The sequence below is a fragment of the Oncorhynchus gorbuscha genome, unplaced genomic scaffold (genome assembly GCF_021184085.1).
Source record: "Oncorhynchus gorbuscha isolate QuinsamMale2020 ecotype Even-year unplaced genomic scaffold, OgorEven_v1.0 Un_scaffold_10:::fragment_4:::debris, whole genome shotgun sequence".
Lineage (NCBI taxonomy): Eukaryota > Metazoa > Chordata > Actinopteri > Salmoniformes > Salmonidae > Oncorhynchus > Oncorhynchus gorbuscha.
This window is the reverse complement of record NW_025744372.1, coordinates 101405-120991: the sequence shown is the minus strand read 5'-3', so window position 1 is coordinate 120991 and position 19587 is coordinate 101405. Positions and strand designations below refer to the sequence as shown.

General features: G+C 47.2%; 1 protein-coding gene across 1 annotated transcript in view; it reads right to left on the bottom strand.

The window, feature by feature from the left end:
• The window catches only part of LOC124016877 (protocadherin Fat 1-like), a 102833-nt gene that overhangs the window by 41496 nt on the left and 41750 nt on the right, over positions 1–19587 (bottom strand). The window contains 4 exon segments of the mRNA XM_046332217.1: positions 716–4789; positions 5997–6207; positions 7321–7596; positions 19215–19354. Coding sequence (XP_046188173.1) covers positions 716–4789; positions 5997–6207; positions 7321–7596; positions 19215–19354 — 4701 coding nt within the window.

Below are 19587 nucleotides of genomic sequence, written 5' to 3'. Positions count from 1 at the left end.
ACTGAATCATACATGAATGACAGAAATAAATATAGATAAGATGCATCCAAGCCTTTTCTATCAGGGTTAAGTCTTGGAATCAGAGAAGATCTTGTGGTAGCGAAGCTCAAAGAGGAACTGTATCCATGTCTACCAGTTATCACATCCTATTTCAAAAGCTGTCCGCTGGTCAGAGTCGTGCTCAACCCCCGGGATCTTCATAGTGCCTGAGCAAATCTACCTCAGGTAGCGTTCATATTATTAATTTATCGTAACCACTTCAAATTGCAGACCAATGTTCATGAAGCAAGTATGTTTGGTACACAGGAAACCGTAATAAGGAGGCAGTGTTTGCGTAGTAGGAAATGTGACTTCAAGCTAATATGAGAGCTCATTACGAAAATCTCTGGTTATTAAATGTGGCATCGTCATTCTTAATCCGCTAATTAGCACTGTCGAGATAATTAAACATTTCCTTTTCTTCACATTTTTTCTGATGACCTACATATTTGCCTTGAACTTTCACAAATTAGTCGATTCAAAGTGTTTACAGATAAAGAATGTGCATTAAATGTTCAGAGAGCAGATATCATCTCCCTATTTAAGCGGGTGTAAAATGTCTAATCCTCGTTTGAGTGGTGTTTATTAAAGCTGTTTCTTAACACAAATGAGTAAGTCTATAAGGCCATGAGCTGTGAGCAGAGCAATTACTGGAATTGTTAGAGATAAATCTCACCTGTGATAAAGTAGTTGACTTGTTTGTTGATCTCCTCCGTGTCGGCGTCCGTGGTGCTCAGGATGGCAATGACTCCACTGGGCGGAAGGTCGTCTTCGCTCACCGTGCCCTTGTAGATCTCGGCGGTGAAGCGCGGTGGGTTATCGTTGACGTCGGCCACGGTAACCTCCACGGTGGTGCTGGTCACCAGCTGCACCTTGTCTCCGCGGTCGGTGGCCAGCACGGCAATGGTGTACTTGCTGGTCTTCTCACGGTCGAGCTCTTTCAATGTCGTCACCCAGCCTGTCTCACTGTTGACGGCAAACAGCTCAGAGATCTCAGCTGAGGTTTGTTTGGGGTCCAGGCTGTAGATCACTTGACCATTGGTGCCTGAGTCCTGGTCGGTGGCTTTGACCTGGATCACCGGCGTGCCATCTGGAAGGTTCTCCACCACGACCGCCTCATATGGGTCTGACTCAAACACAGGCTTGTTGTCGTTGAGGTCCTTGACCTGGATGTTGACGTCCACAGACGCCACAGTTTCGTAGCCCTCCTGTTGGCTCTGGGCTTGCAACGTGAGCTGGTACCACTTGGTGGTCTCGTGGTCCATTCTCTTCTCCAGCTTCAGGGACCCGGTGTCCCGATCCACCACGAAGACCTCATCACGGTTACTCTCCGGGGTGTTGCCCTTCACTAGGCTGTAGAACACCGGTTCTTCACTCTCCGCCTGGATGACGTCAATATCCGTGCCGATGGGCATGTCTTCGGCGATGGTGAACCGGTAGTGTGGCTCTGCGAACTTGGGGATCGGTACCTCGGGGGCCACTATCCTGATGTAAACGCGAACGACAGATTGCTTGGAAGGACTCCCAGCATCCTTTGCCCTAACGTAGAAAGCGTAGAGGTCGTTTTCAAGTCCGATGAGACTCTCTTTGGTGACAATGACTCCACTGAAGGGATGGATTTCGAAGTTCTCTTCCACGTTTTCCATGTCGGCTTCCATGGTGTAAGCGATATCGGCGTTGCTTCCCTCGTCCATGTCTGACGCAGCGATTTTTACCACGGTGGTTCCCCTGGGGACATCCGATGCAACATTGGCTTTGTACTCCACTGCCCTGAATTGTGGGGCATTGTCGTTGATATCTGTCAAAATCACATTAATAATGCAGAAGCCTACTTTTCCGCCACCGTCCTTTGCCATGAGCGATATGGGGATGACCTTCTCAATGGCGTTCTCGCGGTCCAGGATGTCAAGGGTGAATATCTCTCCATTTTCATTGACTGAGAACTTGTCCTTGGCAAAATTGTTGACAATGTGGTAAGTTAGACGCCCGTATGTGCCAGCATCTTCATCTGTGGCTTTGGCCTCCGCCACTAACGTGCCGACCGGCGAGTTCTCGGTGAGTTCAACCACATAGTCGAGCTGGGGGAAAGTGGGGTTGTGGAAGTTGGCACCGTTAACTGTGACTTTGACCATGGCCGAGTTCCTGAATACACCGTCTGACACGGACACGTTGAGGTTGTACAGTGGCTCCATCTGTGGCTTACGGTGGTTGGAGATGACGATGGCCCCAGTATTTTTATCCATGGCAAAGTTCTGGTCCTTATTGCCAGACAGGATGGAGAACTCAAGCCTGCCGGCGTCTGAGCTGTCGGCATCGGACGCCTGGACATGGGTGACGAAGTGACCGCGGGGGGCCAATTCGCTGACCGTGGCTTTGTAAGAGCTCTCAGTGAACGTCGGAGCATTGTCATTCAGGTCAGTGACATCTACGGTCACAGTGACATCGCTGGTGAGGGCGGGCACTCCTCCGTCCACAGCGCGGACAGTCAGTTTGTGTTGCTGCTTTTCCTCCTGGTCGAGCATGCGAGCAGTCCAGATGATTCCTGAGTCACGGTCAACGATGAAGTAGTCGGAGCTCTTTTCCACGTCCTCAACTAGCTGGTAGAAGAGCACTTTGTTGTTGCCAGTGTCAGGGTCTGTGGCGGCGACTTGCAAAACTGCCGTGCCGATAAAAGAAGCTTCAGAAACACTTGCGTTGTATGACTTTAGTTGGAAGACAGGGGGATTGTCGTTGACATCTTCCAGAATGATATCGACAAAGACATCAGCGTGGGCCCCAGTTAGTGAGTCTGTGGCTCTGACACTCAATTTATAAGCGGGGTGGGTCTCAAAATCCAGAGGTTGGATTACATGAATGACACCTGTGTTGAAATTGATGGAAAACTGACTGAAGGCATCTCCCTCAGAGATGGTGTACACTATCTTGGGGCCTTCAGAGTCAGTAGCCTGGACGTGAACAACAGGTGTGTGTAACTGGATATTTTCAGGGATTTCGATGCTGTAGAATGGCTTCTCAAACACTGGCATGGCTTTGTTTACTATAGTTATGGGCACTTTCACTTCTGCCGAGAGGGCTGGTTCTCCTGCATCTTTGGCCACAACGCTGATGACGAACTCACTGTTGAGGGAGTCTTTGTCTAACTGCTCTTTTAGGGAGATTTCTCCCGAGGGGCTTATCTGGAAATGCTTGTGGTGTTCTTTCAGGTGGTAATGGATTTCTGCGTTTTGACCCATGTCCCCGTCCACTGCTGTCACCTGGTGGATGGCCTGACCCTCCTCTGCGTCCACCTGGACCAAGGCTTGATAGGGCAGGTTGACAAACATGGGCTGGTTGTCGTTCACATCTTCTACGGTCACCATCACCAGAACGTGGGCCACTTCGGAGGAAGCGTCCTTCCTGGTCACCTCCACGACGATGTTGAACATGTCCTGCGCCTCACGATCGAAAGGTATCCCCGTGGTGGAGAGCACTCCAGAAGTGCGGCTGATTTGGAACCTCTTGTCTGGGTTCAGGATGGTGTAAAAGAGGGGTTCGTTGACATGGTTCCCCACAGAGGCAATGACCGCTAATGTTTTCTTCTCAGAGGAGTTCTCTTTGACGTAAGCCTTGTAGGAGTCCCTAGTGAACTTCAGGCTGCTCTCCTTGTTCTCACGGATGTTGATCTTTACTGACGCTGTGTTGGCAAACCTGCCGTCCGAGACCCTCACCCTCAGCTCGTACCTGCTTCTTAGCTGGGTGACGTTCTGGATAGTGATGATGCCTGTGTTGGGATCCATCTTGAATTTCTCCCCGATGTTCCCCTCTGAGATGGAGAAGAAGAGTTTGGAGTTTGGTCCGGAGTCGGCGTCTGATGCTTTGACTTTGATTACCTCCACACCTTTGTACGTCGGCACGATCACTGATGTCTCGTAGAGCTCCTGGCTGAACTGCGGCGAGCAGTCATTGACGTCGATGACTTCGACGGTCACGTTGGCAGCTGTCTCGGCGAACAGACGCGGCATTCCGAGGTCATGGACCTGAATGGTGAAGCAGAACACACTCCTTTGTTCAAAATCCAGAGTGGTTGTCATTCTAATGGCTCCTGTACTCGAATCGATAGCAAAGTAGTTGTGGGCGAACGGCTCGACGATCTGATAGACCAGCATGGCGTTGGCATCGCGGTCAGTGTCCGAGGCGCGGATGACCAGCGGGGTGTTTTCTCTGGTCAAGACCACACTGTTGATGGGAGCCGATTCGCTAATCATGCCTGTGAACTCTGGCTGGAGGAAGATGGGGGCATTATCATTCTCGTCCTTCAGGTGAATCAGCAGAGTGGTGTTGCTAGCAAGACCTGCCATGTTGGTTCCCTGGATGGTAAGTCTGTACTCAGGGGTCATTTCATAGTCCAAAGCCCTTGAAGTTACAACCACACCGGAGTTTGGGTTTACATCAAATGTGCCGTCAGTGTTTCCACCTTTGATTTGGTAGAACACAGAGGACTGGCTGGTGGCTGAGATCATGGTCACAAAACTGCCGGGGAGGACCAATTCGCTGACCTCTGCAGTGAACTCCTTCTCAGTGAATCTGGGGGAGGCATTGTCCGACATGGTGACAGCGATGTGGACGGTGGCCGTGGCAGTCAGCGAGGGCGTTCCTTTGTCGGTTGCCTTCACAGCTAGTTCAAACTGGTTTTTGCTGCTTCGGTCCAGCTCCTTGGCCACGATAACAGTGCCCAGCACCGGATCAATGGCAAATGAGTTCGCAACATTTCCTGTTCCAAAAAAAAGAACAAACAGATTTATTAATTTGGTTGCTATGGCATTGGTTTTCATTCCAGCCTGAACTGTGTGTCTCCAACATTAAAACTAGGGTGTAATTTTAGGTTTCTTGACTACCGTAAATTGAATTAACTAGTCAATGTTCGCGCCCTCAAGGAAATTGAATTAGCATAATCACAAATTTAAGCCAGCGGTACGTTTTTTTTGTTGCAGTGGATGCATCTCAATCCACTGCAACCACCGATGTCGCAGCTGAGTATATATGGAGACTGTTTAGAGCCAGTAATAAGGGGTTAAGATACACATCTTATATCTTCCAGGATATAGGATAGACACTTTAGAACAAACTGCCTTTAGATTTTTGGGGGGGACTATCTATTGGTGCATGCAGTGAATCTGTTATTCAATGCTTTTGTTTGGGCTAATAGCAGAAAAACACCCCCCTCATTCTAGACATGACCCCCTTCATTCCCTCACCCCCCAAATGGCCATGGCTCATGAAGATTGCCTAATTGTGCACACTTTCCGTTTACTCTAATGAAATTAAATGCTAATTTCCCCTCCAACACTGAAACTAATCCACAACCGATGGACATGGCCGCTCTGTGTTCTACACCAGTCCACCTCTGCTTTGAAAACCTGACTCGTTCTCCGGCAAGACACATTTCAATTAGCTTGAGTCATCTCAACTATCTGAAAAATGTACATCCTAAACAAAGAACGCAGCCAATGACTACATGCCCGACCCTCTCCCAAAACACAGCTTATTTACAGGGAAAACAATGGTGGGAAATTCAGAGGGAGCATCGGCCGAACTCCCACGTTTGGAGATCCCCTGACAAAGTCGTCAAAGTCCTCCCACTTTGTGTGAAGTATTTCATTCATGACAGAGGGTCAGTGGGCAAGGGACCTCTGGATGCCCTGCATACATTTTCCCCAGGCCCCTTGCGTTGGTAGCGCTAACTGGGCTGCTATGCATGCCTCTACCATGACCAGCCAGAGGCTAGCGAATGCCCGTATGGCTGACATGTTAAGAACGTTTCCCCTAAGTACAGATCTAGGATCAGCTTCCCCTCCTCAAATCCTAACCTTAACCATTAGTGTAGAAAATGCTAAACTGACCCAAGATTAGAATCTAGGGGCAAATTAATACTACTCCTAAGAATGTAGTCTGGTGCCCCTATGGAGCTGTTAGCCTACCTGACTCGATGCTGTAGATGATCTCTGCATTCTGTCCCTTGTCTTTGTCCAGGGCGGTGACCTGGAGGACTGCCGAGCCCAAGGCGGCCGACTCGAAGACGCGGCCGGAGTAGGGCGACCCTGCGAACCACGGCGCGTTGTCGTTGGTGTCCTCCACGTCCACGATGACGCGCACCAGGTTCCTCTTGACAGGGATGTCCTGATCACGTACCTGGGGAAGGGGGAAAGAGAGAGAAAGTCAGAGAGAGTGAGAGAGACACAGAGAAAGGAATAGGACAGAGGCAGAGAGAGACAGAGGAAGGAATAGGACAGAGGCAGAGAGAGACAGAGAGACAGAGGAAGGAATAGGACAGAGGCAGAGAGAGAGAGAGAGAGAGACAGAGGAAGGAATAGGACAGAGGAAGGAATAGGACAGAGAGACAGAGGAATGAATAGGACAGACAGAGGACAGAGAGACAGAGGAAGGAATAGGACAGAGGCAGAGAGAGACAGAGAGACAGAGAAAGGAATATGACAGAAGCGGATAGAGACAGAGAGACAGAGGAAGGAATAGGACAGAGGCAGAGAGAGACAGAGAAAGGAATAGGACAGAGGCGGAGAGAGACAGGGAGAATGAATGAGATGTAATACAATCGGAATAAAACTCTTCTTTCCCTCAACAGTAGCTTCATTAAAACAACAACAAAAAACATCAAAGTAACTATTTTCCTTCATTTGTCTCAATCCCCAGTGATCCAAACAAGTAAACAACGAATGGGGGGAGGAATCATTTTGGATGGGTGCTGCATGGTTAGTTTCAAATGGCAAATACCAGCAAACAAACAACTAATCGACACCGGCTGACTGCCCATCTGTTGGAAGTGGAGAGTGGCTGATTGAGAGACACACACACAGTGGCTGAACCGGGGAGAGTGTTCTTAAAATGCTAGTACTCTCTCAATGGAGAGGACCAAATGAAACCTGTCTCAATATAATATCAGAACACTTACTGAGACAGCTACACACAGTGGCTGAGTAGGAGTGAGTGGCCTGAAACCTCTGTGAGCCACTTTCTCCATTGAGAGAGTAACAATCAAACCTTTCTTAATATGCTGACAGAACACCGCCATTCCTTTTTACCTGTAATATAACGACGTGTTTCCCGATTGGCTGGGCGGGTTTGTTCAGGGAGTACAGTGCACGTGTTCATTGTCTGAGCACCCCCCCCCTTGACCTACTTTGACCAGAGCTCTAGCAAGGTCTTACAGCACACTCAGCTCAAGACGCCGAATATTAACACACGTTATTAAATAGGTCGATTCTAGAAAATCCGTAACATCCGTACCATGACTGTGAGTGTGTGGCGCCGCATGGTCTCGTGGTCCAGCCGCTCGGCCGTGTAGAGGGCGCCGGTGCCCGGATCCAGACGGAACTTCTTCAGGCTGAAGGGGTCGGTGCTGCTCAAGAGGGTAAAGGTCAACTTGTTCTTATCGTCTTCGTCCGTGGCGCCAATCCGGAGCACCTCGGTCTCTGGCGGCGTGTCCTCGGCCACAACCACCTCGTAGCGCGGCTGGGAGAACTGGGGCCGGTGGTTGTTGGTGTCGATGACACGGATCAGCACCTGGTGGGAGGAGGGGAGAGGGATAGTGGATGTCAGTGTGGAGAATATTTGAGACGGGGTCAATCTGAGTGTAATGCATGATGTTGACTTTTTACTGTCTTTCAGTCATTGTTTCTCTGTCTCCATCCTTCACTCACTCTCTCTCTCTCTTTCTCCATTCCCAAAAGTGACCTTTACATTCTCTACTTCCCTCTGTCCATCTCTCCCTCCCTCTTCCTTGCTTCCTGACTCCCTCTTCCTTGCTTCCTGACTCCCTCTTCCTTGCTTCCTGACTCCCTCTTCCTTGCATCCTGACTCCCTCTTCCTTGCATCCTGACTCCCTCTTCCTTGCATCCTGACTCCCTCTTCCTTGCATCCTGACTCCCTCTTCCTTGCATCCTGACTCCCTCTTCCTTGCATCCTGACTCCCTCTTCCTTGCATCCTGACTCCCTCTTCCTTGCATCCTGACTGCTTCCTTGCACCCTGACTCCCTCTTCCTTGCATCCTGACTCCCTCTTCCTTGCATCCTGACTCCCTCTTCCTTGCATCCTGACTCCCTCTTCCTTGCATCCTGACTCCCTCTTCCTTGCATCCTGACTCCCTCTTCCTTGCTTCCTGACTCCCTCTTCCTTGCTTCCTGACTCCCTCTTCCTTGCTTCCTGACTCCCTCTTCCTTGCTTCCTGACTCCCTCTTCCTTGCTTCCTGACTCCCTCTTCCTTGCTTCCTGACTCCCTCTTCCCCTCCCTACATCCCTTTCCGTCCATCAAGTAATGAGCAGTGTTTCGTGTAGATACAGACCACATCGATACATATAATGCCTTAATATAAATACTATCACCCAGTGGCCACTTGGCACCGCCGACAAGGAAAACAGGGTTATCCAACATTGAGTTATTAATGCGTCCAAGTGAAGACGTGTTGCGGGAGCATTGAGGGAGTGTTGAAGAGGTGGTGAGACGGTTACAGGTGACCGCTTGATAAATGACATCAAAGTAAGCCATCCGTTTTCAGAAATGCATTTAGAAGTATATTGCCGATTCAAATGGTTCACCAACTATTTATCACACCGACAACGCGGGTTTCATAGTTCAAGGTGGAAGATTGATTATGAAGAGAACAAATCTGCTAATACATTGAGGTACACATTAATAGGGATTTCAATTTTGGGGGGGGCAAATAGAGTGCAGTCGGAAAGTATTCAGGCCCCTTGACTTTTTCCACATTTTGATGGGTTACAGCCGTATTCTAAAATGTATTAAATATTCAGCAATCTACACACGATAGCCCATAATGACAGAGAAAAAAACAGGTTTAAGAAATGTTTGCAAATGTATTAAAAATAAAAAACAGAAATACCTTATTTACATAAGTATTCAGACCCTTTGCTATGAGACTCGAAATTGAGCTCAGGTGCATCCTGTTTCCATTGATCATCCTTGAGATGTTTCTACAACTTGATTGGAGTCCACCTGTGGTAAATTCAATTGATTGGACAACATTTGGAAAGGCGCACACCTGTCTATATAAGGTCCCACAGTTGACAGTGCATGTCAGAGCAAAAACCAAGCAATGAGGTTGAAGGAATTTTCCTTAGAGCTCAAAGAAAGGATTGTGTCGAGGCACAAATCTGGCGAAGGGTATCAAAAAAAATTCTGCAGCATCGAAGGTCCCCATGAACACAGTAGCCTTCCTCATTGTTAAATGGAAGAAGTTTGGAATCTCCAAAACTCTTCCTAGAGCTGGTCGCCCGGCCAAACTGAGCAATTGGGGGCGAAGGGCCTTGGTCAGGGAGATGACCAAACACCCGATGGTCACTCTGACAGAGCTACAGAGTTCCTCTGTGGAGATGGAAGAATCTTTCAGAAAGACAACCATCTCTGCAGCAATCCACCAATCAGGCTTTTATAGTAGAGTGGCCAGACAGAAGCCACTCCTCAGTGAAATGCACATGACAGCTCACTTGGAGTTTGCCAAAAGACACCTAAAGACCATCACACCATGAGAAACAAGATTCTCTGGTTTGATGAAAACAAGATTGGAAGACTGGCATGAATGCCAAGCGTCACGTCTGGAGGAAACCTGACACCATCCCTACGGTGAAGCATGGTAGTGGCAGCATCATGTTGTGGGGATATTTTTCAGCGGCAGGGACTGAGACTAGTCAGGATCGAGGGAACGACGAACAGAGCAAAGTACAGAGAGATCCTTGATGATGTTTTTGCTTTGTCATCATGGGGTATTGTGTGTAGGTTGATGATGAAAAAAAACAAAACAATGTAATACATTTTAGAATAAGGCTGCAACTTAACAAAATGTGGGAAAAGTCAAGGGGTCTGAATACTTTCCAAATGCACTGTACATTTATGCACCCAACCTCTGATAAAAGTGCCGGTGTGTATTTCCATCACACAGCATCGTACAAATACATTTTCCATACAAAGACAGACCTTTTGCCACAATACCTCAATTGGCAATGTGGAAGTTTCCCCCCTATTTCATACAAAGCATCACATCCCTGGTCCCTAAAACTGTAAAATTCCATCGAGTCTTGTTTTATCAACATCAGCCACTCGCCTACTGGACTTCCGACAAGGGATTAGGACAAGCCCACGGAATGGCTGTGGCGGCAGCTGGCCCGGCGGGGGCTTTTCCATGGCAGAACAAAGGAAAACACAGATTAGACACCCCTGGATGCCAGCCACCAGGGGGCAGTGTCCCACATGGGAATGACACACATCCAGCTGGAACTCATACACCTGAATCCCACTATATAGGGCCGAGCTGAGCCATACTGGGCTGGCCTGGTTGCACATCCACCATAGTCGTACGCTATAAAAGACAATGTGATAACAAAATATTTGAGGCGATACGGTTCAAATCAAAGGTCACGTGCACATATTTAGCAGACGTTATTGCGGGTGTCGCTGAAAAGCTGGTGTTCTTAGCTCCAACAGGGCAGTAATATCTAACAATGCAGACACAAATCTAAAAGTAAAAGAAAGGAATTAAGAAATACAGAATTATTAGGACGAGCGACGTCGGCGTTCAGGCCTATAGTATGAATCGTACTCAAGAGGACTGAAATAGTCAACCCTCTCACTGCCAGAACCTCAGCTCTTCCACGCCGTCAAAAATGTCCGTTGGTACCTCTTGACAGCAATGAGAGCATAGAAAGCACTGCCAGCAGAGTGCAGGAGACAAATATAGCCTAATCTGACGGGTGCGATAACATTCACAATCTGTCGTGTGCTGTGGGGTTGGCAGGGCTGGCTGGGTTCACAGATACAAGCATTGGGGAGTACAGCTATATGTGTATATGTGTATCCCTCAATTTTAGGGACAAAGAACGGGGAAAACTTGACTGCTTCTTAGTAACAGGCAGACGTCAGCAGCAGAACAACCTCACATCATTTTTTTTTTAAACGAGTCGGTTTCAACATTATAGCGAACATATTTACATCATTGGCTCTGATCGGCCCGAGAAGACACACTTTTCCCCAATGTCAACCATCTCTCGTCATCTGGCATTAGCTTGCTTACAATATGTGATGTTGTCTTAGAAAATAAATGGGCCTATACATTTAGACATTGAATGAATTTTGAGTTGTGAAAGTTATTTTTAGAGAACCTCACGGCCCTGTCTAGATACTTATTGAAACTGTCCTCGGTGTGACCCTAAAGGGGTCCCCAGTGAAGTTTGTGTTATGGATCGGACCCTCTTGGCAGCCCACCAGTCTCTCTCTCTAGGCGCCTCGTTTCATGTCACGCCAGACGTCACACTGCCTAAGGTCCCCGCGCGCGCGCACACACACACACACACACGCTCGCACACACACACACACACACACACACACACACACACACACACACACACACACACACACACACACACACACACACCCCACCAATGCGACTAGAGCCCTTATACAATGCGTTTCAATCTGGACGGTGGCAGATAGCGCAGCGAGTAAAAGGAGGGATCGTCACAAGCGGCTGGGCCTGGGAAAAAGCTATAGAAAAAGAACCCAGACGAGTGTCCGCTCCTATCCGCTCAACCGTCCACCATCTGAGTCTACAGGAGGAGGGGGGGGGGAACCAGACGGAGCAAAAGACGAATGTCCACTATCATCCATCAGTCTGTCTAGTTTTGAAAAACACACATTCAGGGAGGAAAACATATAGCCTCTTCAAGACACTTCAAAGGGGCAGTGCCCCCGAATCTGAATGATGCAGTGTGACTGGCGGTTGAAAAGACGGCAAAGGAGAGAGATGTTTCTCTCTCTCGATACCTTCCTGGGGGAATCAAGGCAACGAGATTGGGACAGAGACGGCGAATGGAGATATATGACAGATTGAAGGATGAATAGAAAGATATAGAGTTGAAGTCGGAAGATTACATAAACCTTAGCCAAATGCATTTAAACTCAGTTTTTCACAATTCCTGCCGTTTAATCCTAGTAAATATTCCTTGCCTTAGGTCAGTTAGGATCACCACTTTAGGTTAAGAATGTGAAATGTCAGAATAATAGCAGAGAGAATGTTTTATTTCAGCTTTTATTTCTGTCATCACATTCCCAGTGGGTCAGAAGTTTACATACTCAATTAGTATTTGGTAGCATTGCCTTTAAATTGTTTAACTTGGGTCAAATGTTTCGGGTAGAGTTCCACAAGATTCCCACAATAAATTGGGTGGATTTTGGCCCATTCCTCTTGGCAGAGCTCGTGTAACTGAGTCAGGTTTGTAGGCCTCCTTGCTCGCACACGCATTTTCAGTTCTGCCCACAAATTTTTTTATGGGATTGAGGTCAGGGCTTTGTGACGGTCACTCCAATACTTAGACTTTGTTTTCCTTAAGCCATTTTGCCACAACTTTAGAAGTATGTTGGGGGTCATTGTCCATTTGGAAGACCCATTTGCGACCAAGCTATAACTTCCTGACTGATGTCTTTTTTTTTGTGTCATCAGACCAGAGGAATTGTACAAAAAGTACGATCTTTGTCCCCATGTACAGTTGCAAACCGTAGTCTGTTTTTTTATGCTAGTTTTGGAGCAGTGGCTTCTTCCTTGCTGAGCGGCCTTTCCGGTTCTGTCGATATAGAACTCGATTTACTGTGGATATAGATACTATGGTACCTGTTTCCTTCAGCATCTTCACAAGGTCCTTTGCTGTTTTTTTGGGGGATTGATTTGCGCTTATCACACCAAAGTATGTTCATCTCTAGGAGACAGAACGCGTCTCCTTCCTGAGCGGTGTGACGGCTGCGTGGTCCCATGGTCTTTATACTCACGTACTATTGTTTGTACAGATGAACGTGGCACCTTCAGGCGTTTGGAAATTGCTCCCAAGGATGAACCAGACTTGTGGAGGTCTGGTTCTTGGCTGATTTCTAAAAGAGGCACCGAGTTTGAAGGTAGGCCTTGAAATACATCCACAGGTACACCTCTAATTGACTCAAATTATGTCAATTAGCCCATCAGAAGCTTCCAAAGCCATGACATTATTTTCTGGAATTTTCCAAGCTGTTTAAAGTCACAGTCATCTTAGTGTATGTAAACGTCTGACCCACTGGAATTGTGATACAGTGAATTATAAGTAAAATAATTTGTGTGTAAACAATTGTAAAAATTACTTGTGTCATGCACAAAGTAGATGTCCTAACCGACTTGCCAAAACTATATTTTTTTAACAGGAAATATGTGGAGTGGTTGAAAAACATGTTTTAATGACTCCAACCTAAGTGTATGTAAACGTCTGACTTCAACTGTAGAAAGGGAGAGAGTTTTTGAAAGGGAGAAAACGGCTGTGAGGAGAGCCCGAATCAAGATGAGCAAGAGAGAGAAAGATAAATACATAATAACTCAAATATGAAGAAAGAGGGGAACAGATGGCTCCAAGAGAACAAACACCGAGAGGGGAAAACAGACAGCAACAGTGAGAGAGAAAGTGAGGTATGAGACAGACAGAGGATATATATGGAAAGTGAAAGAGAGAGAAAGATGGAAAAATTATGGACAGAACGGCCTGAAACACTACTGCAGAGCAGGAGGATGGCATGGGGGGCTGGCAAGGAGGCAGGAGAAAGGAATGGAAGGGGGTGGCCTGCCTGGGCTGCCTGGCTGGCACCGCTCCCTGCCGATGAGGTGCCCAGGATGGAATGTTGCTCCGCCCCTGCCTGGGATCAGCTGACCACAGACCAGACCAGACCAGACAGTTTGGTAGGTAGGTATAGGCAGGCAGACAGGAAAGAGAGAGAAGACAGACAGAAAGACAGACAGATTCCCACATAACAGAACACCACACATAAACACTTTACTTCACTATGGTGCCACTTGGCCAGTCAGAGAGCTAGGAACAAGTCAGCTGGAACAGGCATATAAGCCTAGGTCAACCGCACAACAAACAACACCACGAGTGAGAGCCAGCCAGCAACTTCCGAGAGGGACAGAAAGGTAAAATGGTGCCAGATAAGGAAAGAGATCCCACCTCCCACACAGACCTCTAATGCAGACCCGTGCGTGGCGTTCAACATGGTACACGTGAGGCAGAAAAACGGCACCGCCCTCGGCGGGCACCATGTCCGGGTAAGGCGGGCTATGATGCCCCCCTGCCAGGTGGCAGGTTTTTGGGTCCGGGATGTTGGCATGGTCCAACCTGTAGCGACATGCCTCTCAAAATAGGATTAAAACTGCACACAGCCAACAGAGGTTCAGTGTTTCTTGTTTAGACTTTATTCTCCCGCAACAGAATAAAGAATAAATGATCTGTGCATGGTGGGACTGAGAGGGGAGGGAGAACCTCGAATTTGGAAGGGAACAGAGAGGGAGAGAGAAAGGGAATGGAAAGCGGGAAAGAGTGAGAGATGGATAGACTGACAGAAACAGAAAGAGAGAGAGCAAAAGAAAGAAAGAGGGAGAAAACAAACAAACGCATTCCTTGGAGAGAGGAAGAAGGGAGGAGAGAGGAAGAAGGGAGGAGAGAGGAAGAAAGAAAGAAAATAGGCCAGCTAGTCTGGCAGAGGCAGACACCACAAAGTGAAACTTTGTGTGTGTGTGTGTGTGTGTGTGTGTGTTCCGTTCCGACTAAACCAACGGCATACTCCCGGCCACAGGCTAAACAGCACACCTCCCGTCACAGAAAATAAAGTACCCAAAACATCCCTTTGTATATTTCATTTGTTGTTTGCCGTGTTCTGCTGTTTTTTTCCTTCCGCTCGGTTTCCAAGCAACTTCACAAAAGTAGGTCTTATTTGGGGGTTATCCACAAAGTCAATTACTCTGTCATCTCCATTGACTCGTCGCCAATCTTTAAAAAGCTGAAACAGAATATTGAACTTAAGTAAAGCAGACAAATCCTGGGGGACAATGCATTTCAAAATCCCTTCTAAAGATTAAACAAAACGGTAAAACTGATTATCTTACATAATTTAAAATCAACAGAGCTTGTGACAGATACATTTTTTTCTGTTGGTCCAGTGTGGCCTAGATTCACTCCTCTCTCGCTACCTGTCTGTTGTGTGTGAGTACAATGACAAAAGTGGTGACGGGCACAGATACTTTGTTTCTGCTACTAATATGAGCAGACGGAGAGCGAATAGTTGTCAAAACTACGAAAAACATGTGAACGTCCAATTCTCTCTCTCTCACACACACACACACACACACACACACACACACACACACACACACACACACACACACACACACACACCCCCACACACACACACAACCCATATTCCCTGTATGTGTGCTCACCAGCGGCCTGCCACTGATTTTCTCTGATGTCTAACTAAGAGGGTTCGGCTCTACAAAGGCCTTCACACACACCCCTCGCGGTAACGAGGGGTGACTTGAAAAAACCGGGGCGCCCCCGAGCCTTTGAACACTGTCAGCGCCGTGACTAACTGTGTTATGTCATTTCCCCCCTTTGTATCGCCGTCCAACTGGTCAAAAACACGACTGCGTCACAAATGCAACCCTTTTTCCTATAAAAATGCACTACTTTTGACCAGAGCCCTGTGGACTATGCACTGCATAGGGAATAGGGTGCCATTTGAGACTCACTCCCTCTCTGGCCGAGGAAAGAACTGATCAGGGAATCAGCGATACCTGATATTTCCTCGGACGTGTCTTCTAAATGTGATTAATAAGTGACTGTATGGACTGGGACAGAGGGAAATGGAGGAGGTGTCTGTTGAAGTCAATTCTCCTCGAAGATCATAAGGAGTGTGTGTGGGTGTGCATATGTAAGCATGTACAGTACCAGTCAAAAGTTTGAACATACCTACTCGTTCAAGGGTTTCTTTATTTTTTACTATTTTCCACATTGTAGAATAATAGCGAAGACATCACAAAATATAAAATAACACATATGAAATCATGTAGTACTCAAAAAAGTGTTAAACAAATCAAAAAAAGAAGCCACCCTTTGCCTTGATGACACCTTTGCACACTCGCATTCTCTCAACCAGCTTGAGGTAGTAACCTGGAATGCATTTCAATTAACAGGTGTGCCTTGTCAAAAGTTAATTTGTGGAATTTCTTTCCTTCTTAATGCATTTGAGCCAATCAGTTGTGTTGTGAAAAGGTAGAGGTGGTATACAGAAGATGGTCTTTTACCAAATAGGGCTAAGTCCATATTTTGGCAAGAACAGCTCAAATATGCAAAGAGAAATGACAGTTCATTACTTTATGACATGGTTAGTCAATGCGGAAAATGTCAAGAACTAAGAAAGTTTCTTCAAACTCAGTTGCGAAAACCATCAGGCGCTATGATGAAACTGGCTCTCATGAGGACCGCCACAGGAAAGCAAGACCCAGAGTTACCTCTGCTGCAGAGGATACGTTCATTAGAGTTACCATCCTCAGAAATTGCAGCCCAAATAAATGCTTCACAGAATTCAAGTAACAGGCACATCTCAACATCAACTGTTCAGAGACTGAGGCCTTCATGGTCCAATTGCTGCAAAGAAACCACATCTGAAGTACACCAATAAGAAGAAGAGACTTGCTTGGGCCAAGAAACACAAGCAATGGACATTAGAGCAGTGGAAATCTGTCCTTTGGTCTGATGAGTCAGAATGAGATTTTTGGTTCCAACCGCCGTGTCTTTGTGAGACGCAGAGTAGGTGAACGGATGATCCCCGCATGTGTGGTTCCCACCGTGAAGCATGTAGGAGGAGGTGTGAGGGTGTGGGGGTGCTATGCTGGTGACACTGTTAGTGATTTATTTAGGATTTAGGGCAAACTTAACCAGCATGGCTACCACAGCATTCTGCAGTGATACGACATCCCATCTGGTTTGCGCTTAGTGGGACTATCATTTATTTTTTAACAGGACAATGACCCAACACACCTCCAGGCTGTGTAAGGGCTATTTTACCAAGAAGGAGAGTGATGGAGTGCTGCATCAGATGACCTGGCCTCCACAATCACATGACCTCCATCCGATTGAGATGGTTTGGGATGAGTTGAACCGCAGAGTGAAGGAAAAGCAGCCAACAAGTGCTCAGCATATGTGGGAACCAATTCAAGAATGTTGGAAAAGCATTCCAGGTGAAGCTGGTTGAGAAAATGCCAAAAGTGTGCAATGATGTCATCAAGGTAAAGGGTGTCTACTTTGAAAAATCTAAAATATATTTCATTTGTTTAACACTTTTTTGGTTACTACATGATTCCATATTTGTTATTTTATAGTTGTGATGTCTTCACTATTATACACCATGTATTAAATAGTAAAAATAAAGAAAAACCCTGGAATGAGTAGGTGTGTCTAAACTTTTGACTGGTACTGTGTGTGTGTGTGTGTGTGTGTGTGTGTGTGTGTGTGTGTGTGTGTGTGTGTGTGTGTGTGTGTGTGTGTGTGTGTGTGTGTGTGTGTGTGTGTGTGTGTGTGTGTGTGTGTGTGTGTGTGTGTGTGTGTGTGTGTGTGTGTGTGTGTGTGTGTGTGTATGTAGTTGTATCTGTGTGCGCGAGAGAGAATCTGTGTGCGCATTTGCCTGTGTGTGTGTGTCTCTCTCCCTCTCCACACGACAATAGGGTGCTCTGTGACGAATCTGAAGCCTCCATTTAGCCGACGCTTCCGTCAGCGGGCTGTGGAGAACACCGCCGCCCGCCTCGCCGCCCCAACCCAGCAGGCTGACAGGGGCTCGGTGGAGCACAGGGCCACATGATAAAAGGCTCTATTCACAGGCAGAGACAACAAGTAGAGTTGTTGCTTTTTTCATCCACAACGGATCTCTGAATGCTTTTGAGAAGAGGCACAGAACACTTTGAATTTTTCCGGAGTTCCATAGGCCTGAGACAGTGACTATGGATATGGATAGAGACCTGGGTTGAAATAGTGTTTGTTTTCATTCAAATACCTTTATTGAGCCTGCCTGGTGCAACGGAACGAATAGGATAGTCCCAAAAGAGCAAACCTGTCACCAGGCAGGCACAATAAAACACTTTGAAAGTAAACAAATACTGTTTGAAACCTGGTCTGGACTCTGGATGGGAAACAGAAAGGCCAACAATTTCACTTTTAACATATCGCATAATAGCAATATCATTATGAATCTGCCATGAGTTGGAGGTGACTAATTGCGGATTTTTATAAAACCCTTACAGCTCTGTCCGCTTCTAACCTCAAGAGAATGTTAATCTCTGGATAAAAGAATGTGGTGAGGACCTGCACTTTTCTTTAGCCTTTTCAGGAGAACTCAATGCACTTTCATGTCTCCCGAGAGCGAGAGCGAGAGAGAGAGAAGGATCAGCGAGGGGAAGGAGGGGTGTAACTGCAGACACGGGTCTGTGGAATGCACACTTTTTAAAAAGCGCCTGGCTAGACAGGCACCGTTCCTCCCGCCCTCTCTTTCTTCCTCCCTCGCTCCTCAGCCCTTCAGGAATGAGACAATGGAAGAATCCCGGAGCTGGTCTGCCAAGAAAGCGTTCTGAACGCTCCTGGCCGGTGTCCCAAATGGAACCTTGTTCCCTATAAAGTGCACTATACAGTGAATAGTATTCCATTCGGGACTGTAGATGTGGAGAGAGAGAAGAAGGAATGTCCGCCAAGCACATGGTATGACGTTAGGGGCAAAGTTTGGAAAAGCGAGCACCTGGAGTACACCCGGTGAGGTGTTGACCCACTAGCGAGTCTAATCAAAAACAGGAGATGGATGGGCGCACGGAATTTCTGACCTCACTCAAGACCCACCTCCTTGCTTTACCCCCTCGTCTGTCTGTCTGTCTGTGTCTGTCTGTGTTTCCAGAATCTATTTTCTGGATTTTGTGAGGGAAGCCACTAGGCACTATTTAAGGGAGAATAAAGCCATGAAAACACAAGCATCCAAAACGACAGAATGCAATGGGAACCCTCATGCAAACTTAGCTCTACCATTTCGTTTCAGAAATGTTTCCATAATCCTTTCCTCCCGAAAGCACACAAAAATAAATCCTCTTTTTGTCCATAGTGACAAGCCTTGCAATGATCTGTAACAGCCAAAACCATCCAAACCTCTGGACACGCCACAGGAACTCTCCGTCTCAAGCAGACCCAACATCTCATTCCCATGAATGTTTCCACAATCTATCCCTTTTCCATCCCACCTCATAGGATCCGTGACAAACTCTACCGCCATCAACAAACGTTCCAATTACCCGGGTGCTGACGAATCGGGTGCCGTCCGTTGCCTCCACTGTCAGGTTGTAATTGGATTTCTGCTCGGCGTCGAGGGGCCTCGCCACGATCAGGGTCCCACTGGCCTTGCCCACGTCAAAGCGGCTGTCGTAGTTCCCACCTGGTGGAAACGATGGAGGGGAAGGGTTAGGGCGGGGCGCACAATTAAAATGGACAGGAAAAGAGTGGGGCTGATCATCACCTGTTTAAACGATGACGCAGCACTGGAGCTAGGTAAGCTAACAGTGACATACGGTTCAGGTTTGGCCGTGGCGTAATTCTAGAGGCCCTTATACATCAACTGTGTGTAATCCATGCATAATAATGTGTACGGTTGCTTATATCAATATAATA